The sequence below is a fragment of the Rhyacophila brunnea genome, unplaced genomic scaffold (assembly GCF_057557595.1).
Source record: "Rhyacophila brunnea isolate RB1 unplaced genomic scaffold, BYU_Rbru_1.0 scaffold_24, whole genome shotgun sequence".
Taxonomy (NCBI): domain Eukaryota; kingdom Metazoa; phylum Arthropoda; class Insecta; order Trichoptera; family Rhyacophilidae; genus Rhyacophila; species Rhyacophila brunnea.
Window position 1 is genome coordinate 21008984 of NW_028232904.1, and position 13221 is coordinate 21022204.

Below are 13221 nucleotides of genomic sequence, written 5' to 3' on the forward strand. Positions count from 1 at the left end.
TTATTTTTTCAAACGGGACGAACCGTTCTATGGCCATGCCGATAGCATGGTACAATTATTGCATTTTCAATCAATCCCTGATTCGGTCTTGGTTTTATTGAATAATTTAGAACAATTTTTGGTGGGCTATAAAAAAAAAATTAAAACCTCAATAAAAAAAAATTGACCACTGATATCGCCTGGCAACACCGACTTTATATATCTTTGTGACCCCTAGAACCTATTCCAATTGTCAGAATGCGGTCCGCATATTATGTATACGAAAAGTCTATGGGATCCTGCACTATTAATTGTATTGATAATCTTCGTAAGAAAAGAAATCATGTTACCATATTATTCTCCTGATATCATATCTGGAATATGCATTGTTCACAATTTTACATTTAGTACATGTTGAATCAGTGACGTCCCGTAGGGGATTGAGCGTCGCTTGGGGGCGGCAGTTATCCAAAGGGTGGCAAATCGAGGAGACACTAGGTATATATAGAAATAGCTACCTAAACTTAGTAATAACTGTCTACAATATGTCTAGTTTACTTCCATTGTCCTTGGATGTCACGATCTTGGTGAACAGCAATGACACGTGCATACCCAATTTAAAATTTTTCCAAATTGTTTTGCCAGTCACTCGCGAGTAGGGAATCCAATCCCGAGCCAAAATTCTGATCCCAGGATTTCGGGATTACAATTTGACAATATGAAACTGCCGTAAAACGTATCATATCATGGTAGAATTACTTTGTTAAAAGTGCGAAGCATTGTTTTTTCCAATCTTTCTCATTTTTAATAATTTATGTGAAAAAATAAAATGAATCGGCAACCTACACATGGGTATAAATCAAACTTCATTCAAACTCGGTTTATTTCTAATGTAGTTATTTTTTATTAAAAGTATTTTTTCTGTTTTATTTTCGCTTTTATTTTATTTTCCATAAAAATTGATAAAAAAATCAATCCCGAAATCCCGGGATTATGTTTATCAATCCCGGGATTCATAGGTATCGAAAATAGATCGGGATCCCGGGATCCCGGGATTGGAATCCCTACTCGCGAGTTTTGGAAGTTGTCAAGTGTATTTTTAAATATACCTATTTGAAACCGTAGACTCGCAATATTGTCTATTGAAGCAGATATGGCATTTAAATTAGATTTAGTGCAAGATGTATCGTTACTAATGTATCCATACAACACATTTCTTAGGTATTGGAGTCATGAAAGGATGATATAAAGTACTATATAAAAAAATGTGGCGGCATTTTGGCCCTGCCTAGGGGCGGCATTTTGTTTAGGGACGTCACTGTGATGAATATAATAATTAATAATATAATGATGCTTTATCCACGTTATTCAATTAATACCAGTGGGTCAATTCTATACACTAGGCGGCTATCGACAGCAGCTACAATAAGTTAGCCCTCTAAACACTCTAAACTGTCTATCTGGTTCTAAAATTTAACACAGCCAAGGGAGGAGCTGTTAAAACATAGCACTTTTCTACAGTTGTAGACCAGTGTTTCCCAACCTAAATAGGAAACATATAAAAAAAACTAATATTTATAATATACCTACTTACTATTTTGTTTGTTCGTTTTTAAATCTTTCATTATAACTGATAGATATAATGACACTGCAGTAGCAAATGGTGGAGGTAGGCTGTGGAGATCTGATGCAAATAGTGCACACTAAACTTTATCAGTCATACTTATTTGTTTTCTTTGAAATAAGAATACAAATTATTGCAGATATCTATAATATTCTTATAGATATCTATAAAATATCCATTAAATCATACATAACTTTAGATATTTTATAGATAGAAGAATATTTTTTTTTATTTATTATGGTTTGGCGTAGACAGGGTTTAATCAAATTTTAAAAACCATCTGAAAACTATTTTAGTTGTGCAAAGTTGTGTGTATTATGTTTGTCGGATCTCCACAGCATATCTTAACTAATAAAGTTTGGTTTAGGCAGGGTTTAATTGAATTTTAACCATGTTTATCTGCAATTTTTATTCTTATTTCAATGAAAACAAATTAGTATGACTGACAAAGTTTAGTATGCATAATTTATGTTAAATCTCCACAGCCTACCTCCACTCTTCGAGTAATCGAATAATAGACTGAACTTGCAGATTTTGCAGGTTAGTTTTTAAAAATCAATAATTAAACCCTGCCTAACCAAACGGTAATAGTTTAGGTATACTGTGGACCATGGCCCCCACAAAGGGGGGGCTGACAGGGCTCTAGCCTGGGGGCCCGGGCTCTGGGGGGGCCTGTCGTGGTGGGTTGACCTGATAATTATTGAGATAAACACACATCACAATTTTGCCTTAATGCGGAAAAAGTCGCCTGCGGCGCTATTTAATTTATAAAGTTTTAACATTTAAAAAAGTCTAGTGTGATGCAATTTGATTATTGTGTGTCAATATTCGACGACTCCATGATTCAAATGAATTTATTCAACAATACAAAAAAATCGGTGAAAATACACGGAATATGTACCTTTAATTTTACCTGAAACAACATTTAGAAAACGATTCTGTAAAAAGTCCCACTGCCTTTAACCCCAGCGATAGGTAGGGGGGCCCGCTTCAAGATGTGGGGGGCATGCTGTCGACGATACAATAAAAATATTGCACACTTTTTCGGCCATACTTATTTGTTTTTACTGAAGAGGTGGTGTTGGTAAGTTTTACTAATTCATTAAGCCATGCCTAAACCAAATCATAATAGATAAAAATATATTATTCTATATATAAAATATCTAAAATTATGTAGGTATGATTTAATTCTATTGTGGCTTCGTTTATGCAGGGTTTAATTTAAAAAATGAATCAATACCATCTGCAATTATTTGTATAGTTATATCTTAGTTCAATGAAAACAAATACGTATGACTGACTAAATTTAGTGTGCACTATTTATGTCGGATCTTAACAGCCTACCTCCACCCTTCGCCACTGGTTTATAATGTATAAATCTTCGTGAATAATACCATAATTAATTATTGTTATGATATTTTAGCCTTAAATCAATGACATTAAAATAATGTGAATAATAAGGTGAAGTGATTCGATGTTGTAAAAGGAAAACAAAACAAAAAAACTTACTTGATGTGGTTACTGTTGGACTTATGTTGTGTGTGGACCTAGTGCGATAAAGCAGTGATGGCGAACGACGGGATTCGGCCGATAAAAGTGACGGCAGTCGGCGACGGAATGGTTGGCAAGACATGCATGCTGATCACATACACCACCAAGGAGTTTCCGCAGGAATATGTGCCGACCGTGTAAGTAATTGCTATGTTATCAAATTATCATAATAATATACCTACTAATATATTTACATGGGCGGCTCTTGTGGTGCAGTGGCTAAGGCGCTGGCCTTCCACCCGAGAGTTCTGGGTTCGATTCCCGGTCATGACAAAAACATTTATGTGTTTTTCTCAAAGCCTGGGTGTTTGTGATTGTTAAAAATTACTAACAACCACCTTGTACGAAAAAGCAAGGACATGGTTATTAATAATTCTAAAAAAAAAAAAAATATATTTACATGATACAATCAACGTGGCAAACAGCTGACATTTTGGTTATGTTTAAAACTGTCAATTCAATCTTCAACTGCCCCAAACTATTAAACATGAATCATGATGATCCAGTTTCGTGTCCCTTTAAGGGGGGACATGCTCAGCGTAGGTCAAAGTGGAGCTTTTGTTCTATTTTCAAAGAATGATCCTGGACATACCTTTAACGTTGTAGATAATCTATTTATATAATTTTGAAGCCTTATTATCCGTTATATTTATTTTAAACATTTGATGACTGCATAAAGTATTTTTATTACATAAAATAGTATTCTTTTAAACCTCTCGCTCTAATGTTTTAGAATATAGTCATACTTCAGTACATAAATGTGCAGTGGTGTTAAGATTTTTTACATTTATTAATTTTTAAACGCATTTATAAAACCATCAGTATAATTTATATCAACATTATTATAGTGCAATATTTACGATAAAAAATTATATTGATAATCTCTGTGATCCCAAATTTGACAAGAATTGGGCATTTTATTATTCAAAAAATGGGCAAGATTAACACATTTGAAGATAATTCTAAAGATACTCATTATAAACTATGTCTTTGACATCCTACGAGTAATGATTGCTATATAATAATAATTATTGACCTAAGAATAAGGTAGTGTTTTTTTGAAATACGCCATTTCTTTTGGCATTCCCCAGTGGTTAAGCTACAACATACGGCCGTAGCCATAAATTGACAAACTATAATTGAAGTAGGGAGTAAAATGATGTTAACGCGCGTGTTTGAACATGTATCATGTCCAGGATCATGCTTTGAAAATAGAACAAAAGCTCCATTTTGACCTACGCTGAGCATGTCCCCCTTAAGAGACGAAAAATTGTGCCCTTTTCACGTTGATTTTTTAAAGCTAACTTCTCTATTCATTATTCAATACCAAGAATATATTCTCTTTCAAATAGGTCTTATATATTGACATGTTCAATACCTCTGTTCATGCATTTAAGCACTGCATTTATTGATATTTTTATTTTGTTGTTGTGTACCTATCAGTGGCGAAGGGTGTAGGAAGGCTGTTAATATCCACCATAAATCGTGCACACTAAACTTTGTCAGTCATACGTATTTGTTTTCATTGAAATAAGACTACAATTAATTTACAGATGGTGTTAGTTAGCTTTTAAAATTCAATTAAACCCTGCAAATACCAAACCATAATAGATAATAGTAAAAAAAATACTCGTCTACCTATAAAATATCTCAAATTATGTAATTGAATCATACATAACTTTGGATTTTTTTTATCTATTATAGTTTGGTTTAGGCAGGGCATAATGAATTTAAAAAAAATGAACCAACAATAATATTATGTGTAATGTGTATTCTTCCAACGAAAACAAATAAGTATGAATGAAAAAGTGTGCACAATCATTTTGTCATATCACCCAAAATATACCATAACCAATATGGTTTGGTTTAGGCTGGATTTAATTGATTTTTAAAAACTAACCAACACTATCTGTAAATTGTAGTCTTAGTTCACTAAAAACCAATACGTATGACTAACAAAGTTTAATGTTCACTATTATTTATGGCGGATCTAAACACCCTACCTCCATCCTTCGCTACTGGATTTTATTTTATTGTTCGTTTTCTTTTTAATTAATCCAATGATAAATTTTATAATAAACTATTTCTTTCATCCGGGAGCTCCTGATTCGATCCTGGTGAGGATACAATATATTTATGTGATTTTCTCAAAGCCTGGGTATTTGTGATCGGTTCACTTCTATTACTAAATACACTACTTGTTATTGGGCCTCTAGGCCTGTAGTTGTATTAAAAAGAATATTATATATTATATACATACATATATTGAACATACATAATTTATATATATATATAGAAACTGTACAAATGTGGCGTGCTGTGTTGTGCAAATATTTGTCGCATGACCGAGTCAATTTCTAAGCGAAGTAGTGATTGGCTGATATTTTAAACAATGTAGACAACGGGAAGCATGGGGACAGGGGGAAAAACCGAGCCGGCAGTGTTTTTTTCCCCGCCAGAATGCACATGTGGGCATGACCATCAAGACGCTGAACACGTCCTCGGGGACTGTCCTCTGATGCGATCCGACTGAGCGGAGCTGGCACACTGGCACAATTGGCCAACCCGACTTGAGGCATTTGACAAGTTGGCTGTGTAATATGGAGGACGGAATAATTTCGAACCCTCTTTAGATTCATTACTTTCAACTCCTGACTTCTCTGGAAGTGTGGCACTAAAATCATTTCATTCTGACACGTTTATAGCGTCATGGAACGTGGTTGTGCATAAATTATGTTTATATTTCGGGTTATATGTGGTAACTCAACTCATTGTCCCAATGCATGAGCTTAATTCGTGGGCTTAGTGTCAAACAACACTATCTACAAAAGTGCAACTTTACAGGAGAGCCAAAAATCGTTATTTTAGATTCTTGAAACTCAACAAGGGAAATGTTTATTTAAAACCTAATGTTAATATTTTATGATTTATTGTGTATTGTACATTTATCTTGCTTATGATGATGTTAAAATTTATAGGGATAGTTTTTAAAAAATATGAAAACAAGGGTAACTTATGTAGTTAGCGTTAAACTTTACTGACGATTAATAAGAAATTAGAAAAGATTGACACAGCGTTGTTTGACTATCATGTAGCCGTAAATGTAAAATAACGTTATCTCACAAAAAAAAAAAAAAAAACACTTTTTTTGTAGATAACGTTGTCTGACTTTAAGCACTCGAATTAATCTGTTTTATATTATTTTAATCTATGCCTATTTTTCAGGTTTGACAACTACGCAGACAACATTACTGTCGATGGCCAGAAATTCAACATGGCCATTTGGGACACCGCGGGCCAGGAGGACTATGAGAGACTTAGGCCACTATCTTACCCCAATGTAAATATTTCTACCATATAATTTTATAGTTTTATAACATGTTTCAACATGCCTACAATAATGGTACACTACCTACTCTGTCAGTAATCCGCCGCTCGATTATCCGACTACTATAATCCGCCGTTCACCCCTTATTTCACATTGTATAATTCATAACTATACATCGGGTCATGACTATGAAATCCAATCCCGGGATTCCGAACAGTTTTCGATACCTATGAATCCCGAGATTAGTAAACATAATCCCGAAACCTTCGGGATTGATTTTTTTTTTGTCAATCACAATAGATTAATATGTGCACAAAAGTATGTCAGTGAAGTGTATGTACCTGCACATGTCACAGGGGGAATCCACATCAGAAAAATAATAAATTCGTTCATTTAACCAGCTAGACGCCACTGACGTTCTGGCACGCGAACGGCGTCTAACCGCCAGTGCCACAGACGTGCAGGCAGGCACTTGTTTCTACGTCAGATTTTATGAATGTTATCTTTTCAAATGAATGAAAAAAAAATGTTTTGCTTTCACATCATTATCCATAATATTATAATATTATTTACTGCATTAAACCCATGTATTTCCAAGATTGAACGTACACAACACAATACAACCAACCTGCCACTGGTAATGCCAATTGGGAGGGCGATAACTATGTTCAACGAAATTGCTTCGGGTGTTGATATATTCCATCTACGTGAGAATGAGTTTACTGCTGTACTAAGCACAGAGGCCGTAACTGACGTATTTAGGTATTTTCATGTTTTTAGATATTTGGATTCTGCAGAGTTTTTGTATAAGATCGGTGAATAAATCCAAGCCGTAACTGCTATAGTTGCGGAGAAATCAAGGGTTTTAATAGCTGTATCTACGGAGTTTGAGAAAAAAACTCGATAAATATTAAGCGATTCAGTTGTAACTATCATTTACTAAGGGATATTAGCCGTATCCGACATAGATACGGCTAATATCAATACATAATATTAATAATAATAATAACATAAATCAAATTTTCAAGGTATGTAAACAAATCTTAAACCAAAATTAACTATTATAGGCAAATAAAATAAATAAAAAGTTCCCCAGTATTAGCAGGAAAAGTAAAATAATATGAAAGCTCAGATCTCCCACTTGCCTAAAATGCAGATACAGCCTCTGTGCTTAGTACGGCAGTTTACGTGGACGTTTTTTTATAAATTCTTAAAATAGGGTCTGCTTAACTCATCCGGTGTACTTCCTTGTACCTATCTAATTTATCTACTCATCTATCTCTTTTTTTTATGTAATACTGCTATATTTATATATCTTTGTTTCTAAATGTCATGTTGTGAACGTCTTGAACTTATAATTTGTAATGTTCACAATATGTTAAAAAAATAAATAAATTGATATTGAATATTCAATTTTTATGAGTTGTAAAAAACATTAAATGTCTTAAATAGTATAAAATTATACTAGACATTTTTTACCGATTTTATCAGTGCTATTTGTATAAATTAAAAAAAATAATATTAAGTATCGAAAAAAACGCCAACCCCGGGATCAAAATTTTGGCTCGGGATTGGATTCCCTAGTCGTGACTACAACTTAGCCCTCGATAGCAGGACAATAATCATGGTTCTCTCGTTTCAGACGGATTGTTTCATCATGTGCTTCTCGATATCGAGTAGATCTTCATACGAAAACATAGAGTCAAAATGGTACCCAGAAATTAAACACTTCTCGCCGACAATCCCAATCATATTAGTAGGTGAGTAAAAAAAAAGGTAAATCACCATTTCTGCTCCTAGGGGCACATCTCCACAAAATGGTGGTTATTTGGGGGTAGATAATATGGAGGACATAGACAGCCGTTGTTGCGTGGATGTTTGGAGGAGACTTTATTGGTCGATACAAGAATACAATAATACTTTAATAAGGATAGTGTGAGATTATAATCGTGAGTAATGATGTACTGGTGAGATCGATGTGATCAGAGATTGATTATATTAATTAACCAAGAGACTTGATTCGAGTGGAGTGATGGTTTGCTATCTCAAGTGAAGGACTCATGATGGACTCGATGAGTGAGTGAGGATTCATGCATTGTCCTTCCAATTTATACAAATGCAGTACATATATCGCACCGTGAGTGTAAAACCAAGGCATCTGCAAATTTTTCAATTACGGAGATTAAGGGCTTGCGCAGACAGAGAGCGGTCGGAGTTCTGCGTTCAACCGACCGTTGACCGCTAACGTTCAGGGACAGCAGACAGGTGGCGGTCAACAATAAGCGTTCCATTTGTATACAAACGTCGTTGTGACACAGGCGCTGCATAATGCGAGACCGCTATATTCCGACTGCGAGTGGAAGTGAGAAAGCACCGCTGTTGCGTACTCACTCCCCCGTGTGGTTTCGCTCTATGTTGTGTGACTGCTCAAATTCCTATGACGGGACTGGACGGGAGGTACGGCGTTCTTTGTAATTCCGGGCATAGAACTCTAGAACTCTAGCGTTCCAATTGACCGGCGCGGTCTGACCGCCGGCTGTGTACCCATACAGTATGAAGTCCATACAGTACAAAGAACGCCGAACTCCGAACGCGGAACGCAGACCGCCTGACCGCGCTCTGTCTGCGCAAGCCCTAAATGCAAAACAACTGCAAAAGTCGTGAACTTGATAATGAAAAAGTGAAGTAACTGAAAGAACATGCGATATAATGTAGATATAAAATAAATAATATGGTTTTTTTTAAAAACTCTACTTGTCCCAATAAAATGAAGACTTCAAACCCTAATATATCCAAAATATGTCTTATGCAGATGCCTTGGTTTTACACTCACGGTGCGATATTACAAGAGATATTGTTGCAAATTAACAGACCATACTGATCTAGTTATGATTGAGGAAATGCTGACAATTATTATCGCTTTATTGTTTTGTTTTGACAACAAAACATACATATTAAAGTGTGCCACTCATTTAATGCTGAGTGGTATGATTGCTACAGTTATCGCAACAGAAGTTTTTATGAGGAATGGTTCCTAGCATTTAACAAAGCATAGCCATCTTTAATATACAGGCCGAGCACCATGTTTGGCGCCAAAACTATGTGGTCCTATCTCGTAGCTGTCAAAGTCAAATGTTAGAAAATAAATAATTTAACCATTTCTGTTTTAATTAGGTATACAATCAAAAAACATAAAGTACCAATTTTATAAATTCATTCATAAAAAGTATTTTATGATGTCCGTTGCCCTAAATGTATCTAATTTAAGTTAAAAATACATCATGTAACTTAAAGTTACATTATTTATATGCTACAGCTATTTAAAAAAAACAATAATGTTTTCAGACGTACCAAGGTAACTTAAAGCTACATACCTCGGTCATATTTGTCGCAACGAGAAGTATGATTTACTTTAGCTCGTAATGTAGAAAATGTGGACAGCTGTCTCTACACCTCTGTGTAGATAGAAGATTATCTTGGCTCAATGCTCATGACGTTGGTGGTCAGAGATACATACTGCAATTTGGTTGCCAACTTTCGATAGAAAAAGATTTACATGGATACCTACGTAAATTTTCTTATTGTAAGTACATAACATTCCCAATTGAATTTTTCAGGAACCAAACTGGATTTGAGAGTACCAGATGGGAAAGAGCCTCTCGTCACAATGGCTGAAGGGAAAAAATTACGAAGGAAAATAAGGTGAACATAAATTTAGTGACATCAGCCCAAAGAATTTCCACTATAAAGGAAGAGTCTAATAACACTATTTGCATGATGACATTTGAACGCATTTACCATACAAATTTAATTTGATAACCTACACAGATATCGACATTGTTAAGTTGGTATTTTCGATTTCCTTACTCAAGCAATGGCTGCCACTTTTTTATATTCATAGTTATTACAGATAATGTTACAAAAAACCTTCCTCTATTAATAGATGTATGAAATTGGAGTACAAAAAAGGACTCCTGGTACATTGATTAAGTTAGCTACGAGTGAGTTGCAGGTTCATTTACAGAGAACTTCACACTACTGCTATGACATTTATTTGACAATTTGCAGGGTGTATAAAAAGACAATTCGTCACAATGAGGAGATAAGTAGCCAATAATACTACCGTGTCCAGAAATTTGTACGTACGCAGTTCACCGTATCACACTTCACCGTGAAATATTGTATCGGAAATATATGGTCGTATATTAAAGACCATCCAACCTCTTTGGGTCGTATAGTACTAATATAAAATTCATGTCTAAATAAAACACGGTTTTTGTCAGTTTACAGGAAGCCAGCGGCAAAAAAATTATGAAAATAGCCAATATACTGGATTATTTGTTAGGTTAGGTTTTCATTCTTGAATTGAGGCGTCTAATTCCAAAAAGTGATAAATCCACATTTGGTCAAAATCAAGAAAAAAATACGCACGTATTCTTTGTATAATTTTACACAATATGTATTGATCTATAAATTCCAAAACGCGACAGAACCCTACGAAAAAAATATTTTAAGTCTCGATTTAAGCGCCAAGTCCGTGTTTCATATTATTTAAAGCTTGGTTGATTTCGCGCGTGTTTAAGTCAACCAATAAGGGAACGTTCAATATTGAAAAGGCCATGCTCCCATGCTGTAGCATCTGGTAAACTCATGACAGTGCCACGGAAATATGTGCCTTATGCGGAATAAATTAAAAAGTGAGGTACAAGTAGCGCTACGTCCAATTTTATTTTGGCTATATTTATTACATTTAAGAGTTTGTCGCCTGAAACAAATTGCCATTTGGTTCTAATTTCGACATAGAATACAACGGAAAAAATAATCTCACGTTAAAACGAATAATTGAAGCTTGAAACATAAAAACGTTGTTTCCCGAAAATATTAAATTGTGGACTTGTCGCTTTTTGTAATTAGACGCCTCAATTCATGAATTTTGCCGAAATCGGCTATGAAAATAAAATTGAATAATCAATATTCATATTGAATCTAATAAAATTGGAGACCGTATAGTATACGGTCATCTCTTTCCGATAGGAAGCTCACGGCGAACTGTTCTACGCTGAAATGTTTTACATACAATTTACATGTAACCTAATACTACACTTCAGCATTTTTATTTAGTTGAAAAATCCTGTAAAACCGTTAATAAATGTACTCGAATAAGTAATCACAATGACATAAAAAATGGCAGCTATTGTGTAATCCACTCAGTACAAATATTTACTGAGATGTTTCAAATTATATAAAATGTTTAATTAAAATATTCAAAAATTATTTCCAGAGCTTCGATGTATTTGGAATGTTCTGCGCTAACCCACGAGGGTCTCCAGGAGGTGTTCATCGCGGCGGTACGAGCCTGCATGAAGAAGCCCCCCACCATCACCCGAATGTGCACCATCTTGTGATCAATGTCATCGCTTCAACCAAAGACTTAACCACAAACTAATATAAGATGTATTAACTGTGGGTGCTTCATTGAAATAAAAATTCTCCACGATTATCAGGCCTGTTCTAGCCAAGATTATAATATAATACATTTAAATTATCGTCATGGATATACCAACCCGTTGTTCGAATTTTGGAACTAACCTATCACAGTATATTTTTTTGTTATTTAAATGCCAAATGTTAGCATGTATGCCCTTAATCAATAGACAATTTATTGTGGTTGCACCTCTGCGCATCTATTCTATACACAAGGCTGCTATCGGCAGCTGTCGTGGGTAGTTAATCATACTTATGTATTGAGGCAGTTAATTGTTACAATAAGTTAACCGTCTGAACTATTAAAAAGTAGGCGGCTCTCGTGGTGCAATGGATAAGGCGCTGGCCTTCCACCCGAGAGTTCTGGGTTCGATTCCTGGTCATGACAAAAACATTTATGTGTTTTTCTCAAAGCCTGGGTGTTTGTGATTGTTCAAAATTACTAACAAACCACCTTGTACGAAAAAGCAAGGACATGGTTAATTCAAAAAAAAAAAAAAAAAAAACTATTAAAAAGTGCTATGTTTTAACAGCACTTCTCTTGGCTGCGTTAACTTTTAGAGCGAGATAGACAGTTTTGACAGTTTAGACGGCTAACTTATTGTAACAATAATTATAATACAGTAATACATAAGATAAATTACTCTTGATAGCCGCCGATAGCAGTCTTGTGTATAGAATAGATGCGCTGATGTGACAATTTTATTTGCCTAAATTAGAAAAACACTTAATTTTCTTCTTGCCGTGCCATTCCCATATCAAAACTTGGCCACCATTACGGTGATTTTTTCTCTATTATCTGCTAACGAAATCAGCTTGATAGAAATGCACTCGTACAAATTACAGAGGTTGTTAAGCCATAAGATGTGGAGTCGTCATTTGCTACGTTTACGATTGATCTTTTCTTGGATAATGAGTTGCTGAATTCTCATAATATGACCGAGGTACTGTAGTTTCCTGGCTTCGATACTACGCAGAAGTTTTCCATTAGTTTGAGGACATCAGCATATACCTCCAAAATTTAAAATATAATTAATAATTACGGAAACCTCTGATTAAACTTGTCTTATTACTAAGTCGATGATGGTGAGCCCTGCACTACCTATTATTTACTTAAATAAATAAGGTTACTCAGAGACAAAGTCTACCTTCATTTTTGTGGTAATAAAGCAGATTTTTGCGTCTTGGAATGGAAAAATTCAATTATGTCACATCAGAGGTTTTAACAGGTCAACAATCTTATAAGTGACCTATC

At 34.8% G+C, this 13221-nt stretch overlaps 1 protein-coding gene across 3 annotated transcripts in view; it reads left to right on the forward strand.

Moving 5' to 3' along the window:
- RhoL (Ras-like GTP-binding protein RhoL) overlaps positions 1–13221 on the forward strand; it is a 34664-nt gene extending 21443 nt beyond the window's left edge. For 2 of the 3 annotated variants that reach the window (XM_085951149.1, XM_085951151.1), the window contains exons 2-6: positions 3027–3291; positions 6380–6494; positions 8125–8242; positions 10100–10184; positions 11764–12452. In XM_085951149.1, coding sequence (XP_085807275.1) covers positions 3170–3291; positions 6380–6494; positions 8125–8242; positions 10100–10184; positions 11764–11887 — 564 coding nt within the window. In that variant the 5' untranslated portion in view covers positions 3027–3169 and the 3' untranslated portion in view covers positions 11888–12452. Of the gene's footprint in view, positions 1–3026; positions 3292–6379; positions 6495–8124; positions 8243–10099; positions 10185–11763; positions 12453–12483 lie in introns of those variants that run through there. The other variant, XR_015071225.1, reaches the window with a different exon arrangement.